The sequence below is a fragment of the Apium graveolens genome, chromosome 4, assembly GCF_009905375.1.
Source record: "Apium graveolens cultivar Ventura chromosome 4, ASM990537v1, whole genome shotgun sequence".
NCBI classification, from domain to species: Eukaryota; Viridiplantae; Streptophyta; class Magnoliopsida; order Apiales; family Apiaceae; genus Apium; species Apium graveolens.
The window spans coordinates 68,848,923-68,864,022 of NC_133650.1; the positions used below are offsets into that span (position 1 = coordinate 68,848,923).

The 15,100-nt window shown below is 35.6% G+C and overlaps 1 protein-coding gene across 1 annotated transcript; it reads right to left on the reverse strand.

Moving 5' to 3' along the window:
- Positions 1-681: 681 nt before the first annotated feature.
- On the reverse strand, positions 682-1,126 carry LOC141718613 (uncharacterized). Its single transcript, XM_074520992.1, has 2 exons — positions 1,058-1,126; positions 682-975 (listed from the first exon to the last, which is right to left on the reverse strand). Exons 1-2 carry the CDS (start codon positions 1,124-1,126, stop codon positions 682-684), a joined length of 363 nt encoding a protein of 120 aa, XP_074377093.1.
- Positions 1,127-15,100: the final 13,974 nt, after the last annotated feature.

Below are 15,100 nucleotides of genomic sequence, written 5' to 3' on the forward strand. Positions count from 1 at the left end.
CCTTCTCCTTAGTGATTCTAACTAGCTCTGGTCCTTCAATGACTCTCTCTCCAACCTCATCCCAACAAGATGGTGCTCTATACCTCCTATCATATAAAGCCTCAAATGGTGGCATACCAATACTCGCGTCCCAGCTATTATTGTACGCAAACTTGACAAGATACATATATTTATCCCAATCACCTGTCCACTAAAAAGCACAAGCCCTCAACATATCTTCCAATGTCCGAATCGTCCTCTCCGATTTTCCATCGGTCTGTGGATGATAAGTTATACCAAAATTTAGCCTTGTACCCCAAGCTTGTTAGAAACCCTTCCAAATTCGCTATGTAAATCTTGTATCCCTATCAGAAACTATCGACATAGGCACACCATGAAGTCTAACAATATCACGCTGGAAAATTTCTGCTAACTCATGAACAGGGGCAAGAAGTGAGCGGACTTAGTAAGTCTATCAACTACCACCCATATGACATCATTCTTCTTGAAGGTCCTCGGCAAATGAGTCACAAAATCCATAGTAATATTTTCCCACTTCCAAACTGAAATATCTAGCTGTTACAAAAGTCCACTAGGCCTCTGATGGTATATCTTTACTTGTTGACATGTAAGACATTTCCCCACAAATTTTGCTATATCTCCTTTCATTCCACTCCATTAAAAGTGCTTATTCAAATCTCCTTACATCTTAGTGGAACCTGGATGAATAGAAAATAAAGAACTATGAGCCTCCTTTAAAATTTCCTCACGAATCTTCGGGTCTGCAGGAACACATAATTTTCTACCCAACCATGTCACACCTTCATCATCAACACAAAAATATTTTTTCTTGCCACCTGCCACCTCGTATCTAATAACTTTCAAACCTGTATCATTCTTCTGAGCTTCCTTAACCCTTGAAACAAGATTTGGTTCCACTTTCAAACTTGCAATGCTACCTCTTGACCCTCTAACATACACCCAATCGCTCCAAATCTGAAATAAGATGCGGCTGAGTAATGACAGACGCAACACTTCCCAAGCTCTTCCTACTAAGAACGTCTGCTACAACATTCACCTTCCCTGGATGGTATTGAATATTAGCATCATAATCCTTAAAAAGTTCAAACCACCCTCGTTGCCTCATGTTAAGCTCCTTCTGATTAAAGATGTATTTGAGACTCTTGTGATCAGTGAAGATGTCACAAGTATCTCCATAAAGATAGTGTCTCCAGATCTTCAAAGAAAAGACCAATGTTGCTAAGTCCAAGTCATGGGTAAAATAGTTCACCTCATAGGATTTGAGCTGTCTAGAGGCGTAAGAAATCACTTTCCCATGATGCATTAGAACACACCCCAGTCCTCTCTTAGAAGCATCACTATAAACCTGAAAACCTCCACTACCTGATGGTAACATAAGTATTGGAGCATACACCAATTTCTTTTTCAACTCTTGAAAGCTCTTCTCACGATCATCATTCCACTCAAACTTAATTCCCTTCCTCATTAGCTGAGTCAATGGCAAAGCTATGGAAGAGAAACCTTCCACAAAATGCCTGTAGTAACCTGCCAAACCCAAGAAACTCCTCACCTCCGTCACATTGCTAGGTCTGAGCCAATTAGTAATAGCCTCGACTTTCGCAGGATCCAACTCAATGCCCCTACCAAACACAATATTCCCTAATAATGCAACTTCCTCCAACCAGAATTCACACTTGGAAAATTTTGCAAATAATTTCTTCTCCCTCAAAATTTCAAGTACAGTACATAAATGCTCCTCATGCTCCTCATGCTCCTCTCTGCTCCTAGAGTATATCAAGATATCATCGATGAAGACCACCACAAATTTATCCAGATAATCATGAAAGACCCGATCATAAAATCCATAAATACTGCTGGTGTATTCGTCAACCCAAAGGACATCACGAGAAACTCATAATGACCATAACGAGTGCGAAACGCAGTCTTCAGAATATCCTCTTCTCTTACTCGCAACTGATGGTAACCAGATCTCAAATATATCTTCGAAAAGTACTTCACCCCTTGTAACTGATCAAACAAGCCATCAATGCATGGCAAATGATACCTATTTCGGATAGTCACTTCATTCAACTCCCTATAGTCAATGCACAATCTCATGGAACCATCCTTCTTCTTCATAAACAACACAGGAGCGCCCCATGGAGACACACTTGGCCTGATAAATCCCCTATCCAATAACTCTTGCAACTGCTATTTCAATTCCTGCAACTCAAGCGGTGCCATTCGGTAGGGCGCCTTAGAAATAGGCTTAACACCTAGAACAGGTTTAATAGTAAACTCCACCTCTCTATGTGGTGGCAAGCCTGGTAGCTCATCGGGGAACACATCTTCATACTCCCTCACAACTGGATAATCCTCGATGTGAGGTTCATTCTTTGATGTATCCTTTACGAAAGCAAGGTAGCCATCACAACCCTTAGATAAAAGTTTGCTCGCCTTTAAAGTAGAAATTAATTTAACCTCCTCTTTCGGCTGAGACCCATGGTATACAAATTCTGGTTTATCTGCATCTCCAAAGATCACCCTTTTTCCTTGACAATCAATTGTGGCACGATATTCACTCAACCAATCCATGCCCAAGATAATGTCAAAGTCATGCATCTTTACCGAAAGCAAGTTAACCTTATAATTTCTATCTCCCATAACTATCAGACACTCTCGATATATATCAAATATAATAACAGAATTCCCCACTGGGGTAGCAATAGACATATGAGGATATAATAATGAAGGTGCAACGCCAAGATGACGAACAAATGATAAAGACACAACAAAATGGGTTGAACCAGTATCAAATAACACATAAGCATCACGTCTACTAACAAGAAGTGTTCCGGAAATGGTACCTGAATTAGCTTCTGCCTGGTTTGCCGTCAATGCAAACACTCTGGCTGTAGGATTCTGTTGACTGCCACTACCACCGCCAGCTCCTCCTCCACCACTGTTGCACGATACTGTACAATCATTTGCCCTATAGGATATGCTACCACATAAGAAACAAGCTCTAGTCTGTCTGTAACAAGCTCTACCTGGATGATGTCCACCACATGTAGCCTAAGGAGCCACTGGAATCATATTGGGGTTTCCCCCATATACTGAGTAACGACTTTGCCCCTGTTGACGATTATGCCACTGCCTAGGCTGCTTTTTATCGCTGAAACTGCGGATTCTAATTCTGACCAACATACTAATTCCGACTATGGAATGACTGACCACCCCTATTCTAATTTTGTCCGTGCCACTGTCCCTGTTGACCACTGTGACCTCCATACCACTGTCTACCCTGTGCAAAACCCTGATCATCCATAGTCCTCTTACTACCACTGTTAGACCTGGAAATCCTAAAATCTATGTGCCCCTTTTCAGCATCCTTTGCTGCATCAGCCACTTTTGCCACATTATCAAATTTAAAAGAAATTATGGAACCCCTTAGATAAGGCTTCAACCCCCATTTAAATTTATCAGCCTACTGTACAGCAGTCCTTGCAACTGTCCCAGCAAATCCAGCCAACCTTATAAATCTCGCCATATAATCAATAATGCTCTAATCATGATGTTGCACAATAGAATGAAACTCCCTCAAATAAGCCTCCCTATCAGCATTAGAGAAGTACTGCTCACAGAATACCTCCTTGAATCCCCGCCATTCTAAAGCCTCTGCATACTGCTCCCCTTTAGTAGCTTTCACTCCTCTCCACCACCTCTGAGCATCCCCTTCCAACTTATACACAGCTAACCTGACCTTCTGAATCTCATCACAACCCAGTGCATCAAAAATCTTCTCGAGATGAACAATCCAATTTTCAGCATCAATAGGAGTTGGTGTTGAACTAAAAGAGTCTGGTTTCTGCTTCACAAACCTCTCGAACCATACAAATGACTCCAACTGATGGCCCTGGCCGTTCTGATTCTGATTCCCATTGCCATTCTGATTTCCTTATCCATTATGATTTCCCTCTTCATTCTGATTTCCTTGTCCATTCTGATTCCCCTCGCCATTCTGATTTCCTTAGCTTGTAAAAGCCTGCTGTACAGCCTGAGCCACTGCTTGCCCTATCATCTCCGTAAGCTGAGCGGGGTCAATATAAAAAGGATCACGTCTAGGAGGCATCTACAATATAAGATAGTGAACCAATGAAGATTACGAGAATAAATATGATGAAGGATTTATAAACAAATTTCAAAATGATGAATCAGAATGAAATGATAAAGAGCAATGAAACGAAATTAAATGGAACACCCATCCTATAGTCTACCCAAACTCACAGGTCAACCTAAGTAGGTTTTCTACATAAAAGAACCTAAGCTCTGATGCCATCTCTGTAACACCCCTTCTTAAAATTAGAAGGAGATATTACTTATAATCCAGAAACCTGCACACAGAGCACTAATATATTTCTAAACAATAACTAAATAGTCTAAATCTCCAAAATAATATTAATCTCCAAACTGTGTAAACAAATAATATAAATGTTGAAATCTCTAAATAAATAATTAAGTCTAGATAATGATAAAGTCCGAAATCCTAATCAATAAATGGGGTAGCTCTCCATCACACAGTTCCAGATCCCCCTAAGCACCTGCCAGAAAAAAAATATGGCATGAGCCAAATGCCCCGTACGGATTTAAAATACAGTTTATAAAATAAGAGATCGGAAATAAATAATTTACAGTTTATAATAAAATAACAATATTAAAATTAGGTAGGCTGAAACAACAAGGGGTTACGATATTTCATACCGAGATCAGAACAGATACAAATACACATATCATAGGGTACCTAATATGTGCAACAGAATGGTTTACGTGTACGGCATATACAACATCACCATAAATTAAATCACAAATCAAACTCTGGGTGCACCCAGGTATCCTGAACAAATATCAATTGCGCAAAAGCTCCTCCCAAGAGCTAATTGAAGGATAAGTCGTGACCAATCACACTATCACGGAAGTGTCATATCACTGGTGCCGCAATGACATGATTGTAGTACCCCTACAGCTGGTTAACTCGGTATACCTTAAATCACACTAAGGGTTCAAAATAAAAATATTCTCGCAAAATTTAAAATCACTTAAGACAAATAATTCAGATTTTCAAAACAGAGGGTGTCATAAATAATTTTAAAAATCGCATAAACATATATTTATAATTTTTCAAATCAATTTTTAAAACAGTTTTCGGAAGTCAAAATATCCAAATAATTTTAACGGAGCGAATAAAATATGAAATTCAACAAAGCAGAGATATTAAATTTCTAAGTTGAGGAGCGCTGAATAAAAACGGGACATAATCCGTACTTCAAAATAACTATAATCAATACTATCAAAATCTGCGAACGATCCGCTAAAGTCCCGCTCCCGAATCTAATAATAAAATTATAATTTATTGTTAACAATTTTTTTTAATTACATCCACCATCAGCCTCTAGACAATGACATTAATTTTTTACTAACAAATATGATATATATTAATAAAATAAACACTAGCAATGAATAGTAAATATTAGTAATGCGTCAGCTCCTGATTTTACTTTGTACCACAAGCTGATTCACAAACCTGGCCACATGTGTATTATAATATTAACATAAATACTATTGTCAGAATATAGCTCTAGTATAATAAATTTAATAATAAAAAGTAAACCAAAATTCTCCTTTTCTAGGATACACACTTATGACATATTAGTATTAGTTTGTCACCATAAAAAAATGTTAAAAAGCACTAATCAAATTAATATATAAAAGTCTATTTGCGTGAGTTTATAAATAAAGGCAAATAATAAATTAATATAATTATATTGTTATCATATCAAAACATAATCTATAATATATTTAAATACTCTTTCACTTTATCGATCATTAGCGAAACAAAACACATATAATGTAAAATAAAAAAAATTTAAGAATGTACCATACGTGAATAATATAGTTAAATTAAAAAAAAAACTTGGTTTGATGTTGGTATCAAAAAATCAGGGACATGGCTCATCTCAAATAAAACTACACTCCCATTGACATTGTTTCACTAGAGTTAATAAATTTTAATATCTTAAATTGCACTCATGGTTATCAATTAGGTTCTACATAGTCATGTATACACCTCGATCAACTAACTATATTAACTAATAATAAAACATCTAAGTATATGTTAACCTGTTTTGTTTTGCACTTTTACTTTCTCCGTTACCCTTAGACTTGCTCTGTTCCGCTTCACCCTCCTTAGCCTCTTCTTCGCGCAGACCTTGCTCTAGGGTTTTGATATAGGGTCCGAGTCTTGTTTATATATATATATAAAAATATATTATTATAAAATTATGAATATTACAGACAGGCGAATTTTAATAGATTACATTCTGCTGGAGAATGCACCTGGTAACTGTTTATATGCCTTTTCAGCTCTATATTATTTTGAGAGAATACATATGGGCTTACAGTTGTCTCGAGGTTTAGATACTCCACTATTTTGTGAGAGATAGAGCTTTAGGGTTGACCTTTCCTTTCGTATGTGGTGCTTCTTGGCGCTATCATCATTCTCAACATAAATTAAATGGTTATTTTATCTAACCACCAAGTTGATATTTCAAGCAAAATTAGGTGTACCAGAGCAAAATATGGTGAATATATTAGAGCAAGGTAAGGATCCTGTTTGAAAAATATTTGGTTCTATTGACTTGGGTCAGAACATATGGGGTTTGATAGGCTCATAGTCGGTTCCTATATCACTGAGGGTTGATGATCATAAACTTCCAAAGTACAATATCAGAGAGTTTAGTGATCAGTATCAGAGTAATTTTAGGTCCAAAGAATTTTTCCTTTACTTAACACCACACAGATTCATGAAGGATGTCTCAGATGATCATATTTTTTGATTCTTTTGACAATATTATCCAATCAAAACTCATTAGCTTAAAACAGTTCAAGTTAGCTCAATATAGAAATTATCATACATAGGGTGTAAGAACTATTCTAAGATAATAAGATTCATATAAAGTAATCAGAGTTTAACATTACATGATCAAATATCCATGTCATAGTAAAGCAATGCATGATCATCAGATTTAAGTAGTTCAGGATCAAGAATTAAAGTCATAAAATCAATAATTCATGCCAAGAGTATATCTAACAAGACTGTATCACAGGTGATTAGCCACAACAAGACTAAACCAATTATACTATACACTTGACACAAACAAATATCACTAGTCATGCTACATATTTATTCTAGCACATGATAAATAAAAAATCAAAGTGATCCAGGAATCTACTATCATAGTGACTCAGGGTCTAGTACTCAAATATCAAATAGAAGTAAATCAGAGTATGTTAGGATTGAAATGTGTGTGCTAAAATAAATATCAATATCATAACTGTTTGTATGAGAGAAAAATGTATATCTTGAAAACATTCAAATAACTTATATATTGCTTCAAAAAATCTAAGTTACTTACCAACTAGCATATAATATGTAAAGCATGATAATCAATTAGCTTCAAATAAACATGGAAATATATAATGAAAATAGATATGTAAACTTACATTCCCCTCACAGCATCATCATCGGGGAAGTAAAGTTTACCCGCACCAAATTATATTTATCGATTTCCAATTATTGGACAAATTCAACATGCCAAGTTCACTAACCAACTTGTTGAAGGTAACTTCATAAGTTGGCTTCATGAATATATCTATAATTTGATCGTTATGGGAATATAATAAAGTTCCACAATACCAATCATTATATGCTCTCTTACGAAATAATACCTTATATCAATATGTTTGGTCCTAGAGTGCTGAACAATATTGTTAGAGATTAATATGGCACTTGTGTTGTCACAGTAGATAAGAATATTCTTCAAGTCAAGCATATATATAGTCCTAGAGTTGGTTTCTCATCTAGAGAATTTGAGAATAGCAGCTTTCATCAACAATGTATATATTCAGCTTCAGTAGTAGATGTAGAAATAGAATGCTACTTCTTACTAAACCATGAAACCAATCTTCTTCCAAGAAACTGGTAGCTCCCTGAAGTACTCTTCTGATTAATCTTATAACCAGCGTAATCAGAATATGTATAGCCGATGAGATCAAATCATGTATCTTTAGCATACCAGATACCTAAATTTGGTGTACCCTTCAGATATCTAAAAATTCTTTGATGGCTATCAGATGAGATTCTTTCGGATCGGCTTGGAACCGTACACACAATCATGCGATATCTAGATGACTAGCAGTCAGATAGAGAAGTGATCATATCATGCCACGGTAGTTAGTGATATCCGCCTTCTTACCAGGCTTGTCTTGATCAAGTTTTGTGGCAGTTGCCATCAGAGTCATTGCAGGTGTTGAATCTTCCAACTTATATTTCTTCAGAAGATCTCTGATGTACTTTGTTCGACAAATAAAGATGTTATTTGGCTTCTGGTTGACTGAAAGGCCAAGAAAGAAATTTAACACACCCATCATACTCATCTCATACCTACTCTGAATAAGCTTAGAAAACCTTGCACAAAGTGCATCATTCGAAGACCCATATGTAATATCGTCAACGCAGACTTGCACAAATATGAAATGTTTTTATGCTTTTTGTGAAACAAAGATTCTTATTTATGAAATCTTTAGTGAAACCATTTTTAAGAAGAAATTTGGAGAGAGTGTCATACCATGTTCTTGGTGCTTGCTTAAGACCATTAAGAGCCTTGAAGAGTAAATACACAAAATCTTCTAACTCAGGATCTATGAAGCCAGGGGTTGCTCCACATAGACCTCTTCTTCAAGCTCACTATTCAGGAAAACACTTTTCACATCCAGCTGATATATCTTGAAGTTTGAATATGCTGCAAATGCTAAAAACATTCGTATGGCTTCAATTCTAGCAACTGGTGCAAAGGTTTCATCGTAGTCAATCCATTCTTTTTGAGAATATCCCTCAACAACCAGCCTCGCTTTGTTCCTCGTAATAATTCCATCTTTATCAAGCTTGTTTCTGAACCCACTTGATGCCAATCACAGATTTGTCTTTAGGCATGGGTACAAGTGTCTTTCGAACTGATTGAGCTCCTCTTGCATAGAAATCACCCAATTTGGATCATGCAGAGCTTCATCTACCTTCTTTGGTTCCATTTGAGATAGAAACCCAGAATAAAAATATTCATTTTATGTAGCTCTTCTAGTCTGAACTCCAGCATCCAGATCACCAAGTACCAAATACCAAGGGTGGTCTTTACCTCATACTTTTTGTCTTGGTATATTTGCTTTTGATGACTCATCATTTTCAGCATTATGTTGAGTCTGACTAGCAGATCCTTGTTCTACCCCCCTGAGTTGTTTCCAGCTTAATCTCCAAAATATGAAACCTATGGACTTGTCCCAGAGATAGTGTGACTTTGCTCTCCTAAATTTCCATTATCGCCACTGTTATTCGGATTATCAGAATCTAAATCAGAATTATGATCATTATCAAGATCATTTCCATTATTATTGTTATCTGGAACATCCTTAAGTTCGTCTTCATCATCAGAAAGATCTTTTATATCAAGATTATCTGAATTATCTTCCTTCTGAATACTTGGGAGGTTGGCATCATAAAAAGTTACATTAAGGCTTTCCACAACCTTTCGATCACTAATCACATATACCCTATAAGCCTTTGACTCCAGAGAATAGCCCAGAAAGATACCTTCTTTAGCTTTAGCATCAAACTTACCAAGATGGTCATCATCCTTAAACACAAAGCACTTTTCTCAAAACACGTGAAAATATTTCACTGATGGTTTCTTGTTGGCTATTAACTTATACGGGATCTTCTTGTACATCTTGTTAATCAGGGTTCTGTTTTGAGTATAGCATGCACTATTAACTGCTTCATCCCAAAAGTAGGCATAAAGATTGGATTCATTAAGCATAGTCCTTACAGCTTCATCCAACTTTCGATACTTCCTTTCAACCACTTCATTCTGTTGTGGTGTTCTTGATGCTAAAAACTATCTTGAGATACCCTTCTCGATACAGAAATCATTCAACTTAACATTTCTAAATTATGTTCCATTATCCGATCTGATTGTATAAACATGCACTTCAACTTCTAACTCAATTTTATTGATGTGATCAATAATCACATCAGCTGCTTCATCCTTTGAATGTATGAATAACACCCACGTGTATCTGGAATAGTCATCAACAATCACTAAGCCATATTTCTTTCTTGACATAGACATAATATTGACTGGGCCAAAAAAGTCCATATGAAGGAGTTGTAGTGGTTCAGTAATGTCAGTCATTGTCTTCTTCTAGTGTGATGCTTTTTTTGAATTTCATTTCTCACATGCTTCACAGAGTCCATTATAACTGAATTCCATTTCGAGCAGACCTCTCACCAATTCCCTTTCAACCAACAAATTCATGGTCTTGAAGTTTAAGTAGGAGAGCTTCTTATGCAATAGCTAACTTTTATCTTGAAAAGTTTTACTATAGAAACACATTACTTGACCATCTTCATCAGAATTCTAGTCAGCTACAAACAAATCACCCTTTCTCACTGTAATGACTGGGAAATTACGCATGTATTATATCATAATAAAGATAAATTATGTGTCTTATTATTCCATTTATATGTAATTAGTTATAAAACCCTAATTGTTACGTGCTATGTGTATTCTGTGTTGTCCGGGTATGTTCAGGGTATTTTTCAGATATTTTATTTTGTATTTAAAGCCTTTGTATTAAAAGTTATACGACTCGAACTATGTTTTAATAGCTGATATTTCAAATAAAATAAATGGCCTTATTTTTCTTCAAACGGCTTGTACCATCGCATTATTCTGAACATCAAGATTTTTATAAATTTTCTCGTTTCGCGAAAAATGACTTTTCCGGGCCCCATTGGGTGTTAAAAACCCCACAAAAATCACATTTTTATTTTTATAAAATTATAGGACTTTCATTTATACCCTTTCTTTGTATTTGTGAATTATTCACAATTTTTGGGAATTTTTGGCATATATATTGTATATATTAATTATTTAAAAATTAAATTTAATACTCAAAAATTATAAAATTAGGGGCCAATTAATTTTAAAAGATGTATGATTAGGGCCTTAATTTTTAATTAGGAGTATTATTTTACCTACTATAAATAGTTAATTTTTATTTAATTATTATTAATTAATTATAAAAATTCTGGAAATTCTCTGAAGAACATGGTCGGGTCAGATTTCGGGTCAAGAATCAATCGTTGATTTTGAGCGTTTCTGAACACCAAATCGATCGATGTGAGTACTCAAATTGATCCTCTCAATCTGTTCTTTCGATTTCTGGTACCAATATCATGTTTTGATTCGTTGTGGTTAGGATTATGCTGTGGACTTGATGATAAGTTGAACAAAACACCTTAGTAGATTTAACTTAGTGAGTTTGTAGCTTTCAACGGATGATCATTTCAACATCCGTTGAAAGAGTAGCTTATGTAAAATCACATTTCTGCATACTTGATTAGCTTAGTGAACTAGATCTTTGAGAAAAGTTTAAGTCATGTTGACTACTAGATTGATATGCAAGATAGGTTGGTGAATTGTAAATATATGATGCCTTGTTCTTGTATAAATGAAATGGAGTTAACTATCAAGAACAGAGTCTCAACGGATAAGTTATATAGCTTCAACGGATGATTAGTCAAGCTTCAATGGATGCTCAGATAAGGCTTTAACGGATGATCTACAAAGCTTCAATGGATGATCAACAAAAGTATCAACGGATGATCAACTACAGCTTCAACGGAGGATTCAATGAAGTCTCAACAGATGTTCAAATTCAAAAGGGCAATTTATAATGACCTGACAGTCACATGCGTTGATTGTATGCAAATAGAATATGGTAGCCTAATTACAGGTTTTAGAGAACAAAGAAGCATTACCATTTCCATGCAATTGTGAAGATATTCAAAGGTGCTGGAATAGAGTAGTGAAATAGCATGAAGTTAGACTATATATAGTTTGTGTTATTATCTTGTCTTACTGTCATGTAACTTGGTAATATATAAACCAAGTGTAGCAAGTAGAACAAACAACTAAGTAAGCATAATTTTTAGAGAGATAGAAAAAGCTGTATTTGTTAAGAATTTCTCTGTAAGTTTGTAAGTTCACTTGTAAGCAGCTGTGTGCCATTCAAGCATCATAGAGTTCTCATACTAATATTTATCTCTGGTGGATAAGTTCAAATTCACCAAAAAGTTTTTAAGCTTTGTGTTTTATTACTTTGTGTTTTGATTTCAATTCAAGTTTCATTCCGCACTTCTTACAAAATCAAACACTGTTATATATATTAAGTAAGAACAGTCTTAAAATTCAAAAAGGAGCCAGAATTACATTCAACCCCCCTTCTGTAATTCTTGTTGCATTGTTTAGGAATAACAATTGGTATCAGAGCCTGTTCTTGAAGTACAAAGAGTGTAAAGATCACAACAATCAACAAGATGAACAAAAAGGATGTTGGAGTGAAAATTCCATTTCTGGACAAAGACAATTATCACCACTGGAAGGTGAAGATGCACCTACATCTTCTCTCTCAAGATGAAGCTTATATGGATTGCATTGAAAGAGGTCCTCATGTCCCTATGAGAGCTACTACAGAGAATGAACCATCAGTTCCAAAGCCTAGAGATGAATGGTCTAATCCAGACATTGAGCAAGTCAGGAAAGATAAAAAGGCCATGAATATACTGTTTAACGGTGTTGATGGTGATATTTTTGACAACATCATAAACTGTAAAATAGCTAAAGAGGTTTGGGACACAATTCAAATTATTTGTGATGGTACTGAGCAAGTCAGGGAGAACAAGATGCAACTCTTGATTCAGCAATATTAGCATTTTCACTGTGAAGAAAGTGAGTCACTCACTGAAATTTTTAGTAGATTTCAAAAACTACTGAATGCTCTCAAGTTGCATGGAAGGGTCTACCAAACCAAAGACTCAAACATCAAGTTCCTTAGATCTCTACCCAAGGAATGGAAGCCAATGACAGTCTCATTAAGAAAAATTTCAAGATTATAAGGAGTTCACCTTGGAGAGACTATATGGTATCCTGAAAACCTATGAGCTTGAAATAGAGTAAGATGAAAGGATGGAGAAGGGAAGGAAGAAAGGAGGATCCATTACATTTGTTGTTGAGCAAAAGAAGGAAAAGAAGATGAAGGTTGAAGTTGTTGAATCTGCATCAAACTCAAGGGTGTGTGAGAGCAAGGGTAAAGGGCTGGTAGCTGAAAATGAAGAACATTTGAGCCAAGATGACATGGTTGATATAGATGAGAATTTAGCATTCTTATCCAGGAGATTTGCCAAGCTCAAATTCAAGAAGAATTTTGGAGCAGCTAAGCCAAACAGAAGCATGGTTGATAAATCTAAATTCAAGTGTTTCAAATGTGGCTTAGTGATAAGTGGCATTTTATACCACTTAGAACGTCTTATAATGGCTTGAATTGATGTCTTGAAATCAAGTATTTTGTGTATTTGATGCATTTTTCTAGTGTCTTTGCATTTTAGATATAACTTGCGTAATTAGGGATATTTCATCATAATAAGCCTAGGAAAGTACTTGGAACCAGTTGCGGGGAGTTGTGCGAAGAAATCAGCAAAATCAGGAGCAAAAAGTGGATTTTTCCAGGAGCAGTGCAGGCGCCCGCCTGGGATGTGGAAGGACCGCCTGGAGATGCAGGCACCCGCCTGGGAACTGAGGCGGCCGCCTGGAGTCGTAATTTTAGAATCTGGATTTGTATAATTAGACTTCTATTGGGCTTTTGACGGTGCTGTTTCTTGTGGAATTCTATATAAGTAATCTTGAGAGACGTTTCACAACAAGAATAACAAGTATCAACAAGCAACAAACAAGGAGCAAGGAGAGAAGATTAAGAAGATCGTTTTAGCACACCACAACGAAGAAGAGGAAGCATACGTTATCTTGTGATTCTTTTATTCATTGTAACAGTGGATGCTAGTTTTCTTTACTTTGAACCTTAATACTCTTGTGACGTACTCTGGTTTTATTAAGTATTTTTATTCGTTTATATCGTTGTATGATTATCATGTTTTCATATGAACCCATGGTGACGATGAGTTCTATCATGGGCTAATCGTGATCATGGGGTCATAGCGGATTTACTATGGATTTCTTTAGTTAATTGTTTAATACCTTGGTATGTGATGATTATATGATATCTAGTATAAATTGTGCTTATTCGTCTTATGTGCGTCGCGAACATATAAGATATCATGTTAATCTCTTGTAAGCGACAGTGAATCTTGAGATTTAGAACTTGCCACGCTAGCATAGGTTCATGTATTATATGCATGATTAGTGGGTAACTCTAACCATTTTACTTGCCCCGTGTAATCATAATGAATAACTTGCGCTTAAATAGTTATGTTGTCAAATTCTGTAGACATATAGGGTCTCAACATAATTGATTCCTACTCAACTTCTATCTTAATTGTAGATGCTTGGTAGAATGGTACTTGTGCAATAAAAGTTGGCTTTTATCAGTTTCGTGTTGTTCGATTAATATCATCACTGTTACATGCTAAGGGTAATAACAATAACTATTGATTGAAGTAGTAATGAAGTTATGATCTCATGTGTGTTTAATATTGTTAATTCAAGTGTTAATTTAAGTGTTTTATTCTCGTAGTTAATCGTAGTTAATAATTAGTTAATCAATCTTAAGTGTTATTGTCTTGACATTGAGAAGTAATCATACATTGGTGAGTAAGTGTTAATTGAACATAATTAGTCAGAGTCTCTGTGGGAATGAACTAGAAACCATTCTATATTACTTGCGAACGCGTATACTTGCGTGAATTATTAGCGCGTGCTTTGTGCCTAACACTTAGCAGGTCATTTTGCAAGTGATTGTAGAAAGTCTGACTCTAGCAAGAAGAAGTTTGAGCTTGTTGATTATAAGCAAAAATATTTTGAGCTGCTCAAACAAAAGGAAAGGGATTTTATCACACAGGAGAATGACTGAGCTGCAGATGGATTGGATGAAGATAAAGAAACAAGCTATGTCAACCTAGCCCTAATGGCCAAAT

Excerpts from the sequence above, each read along its gene's own strand:
- LOC141718613 (XM_074520992.1), bottom strand. The coding sequence starts at position 1,126 with ATGAGGCAACGAGGGTGGTTTGAACTTTTTAAGGATTATGATGCTAAT. Across the intron at positions 976-1,057 it reads TTCAATACCATCCAGGGAAG|ATTTGGAGCGATTGGGTGTA; the intron begins GTGAATGTTGTA and ends ATCTTATTTCAG.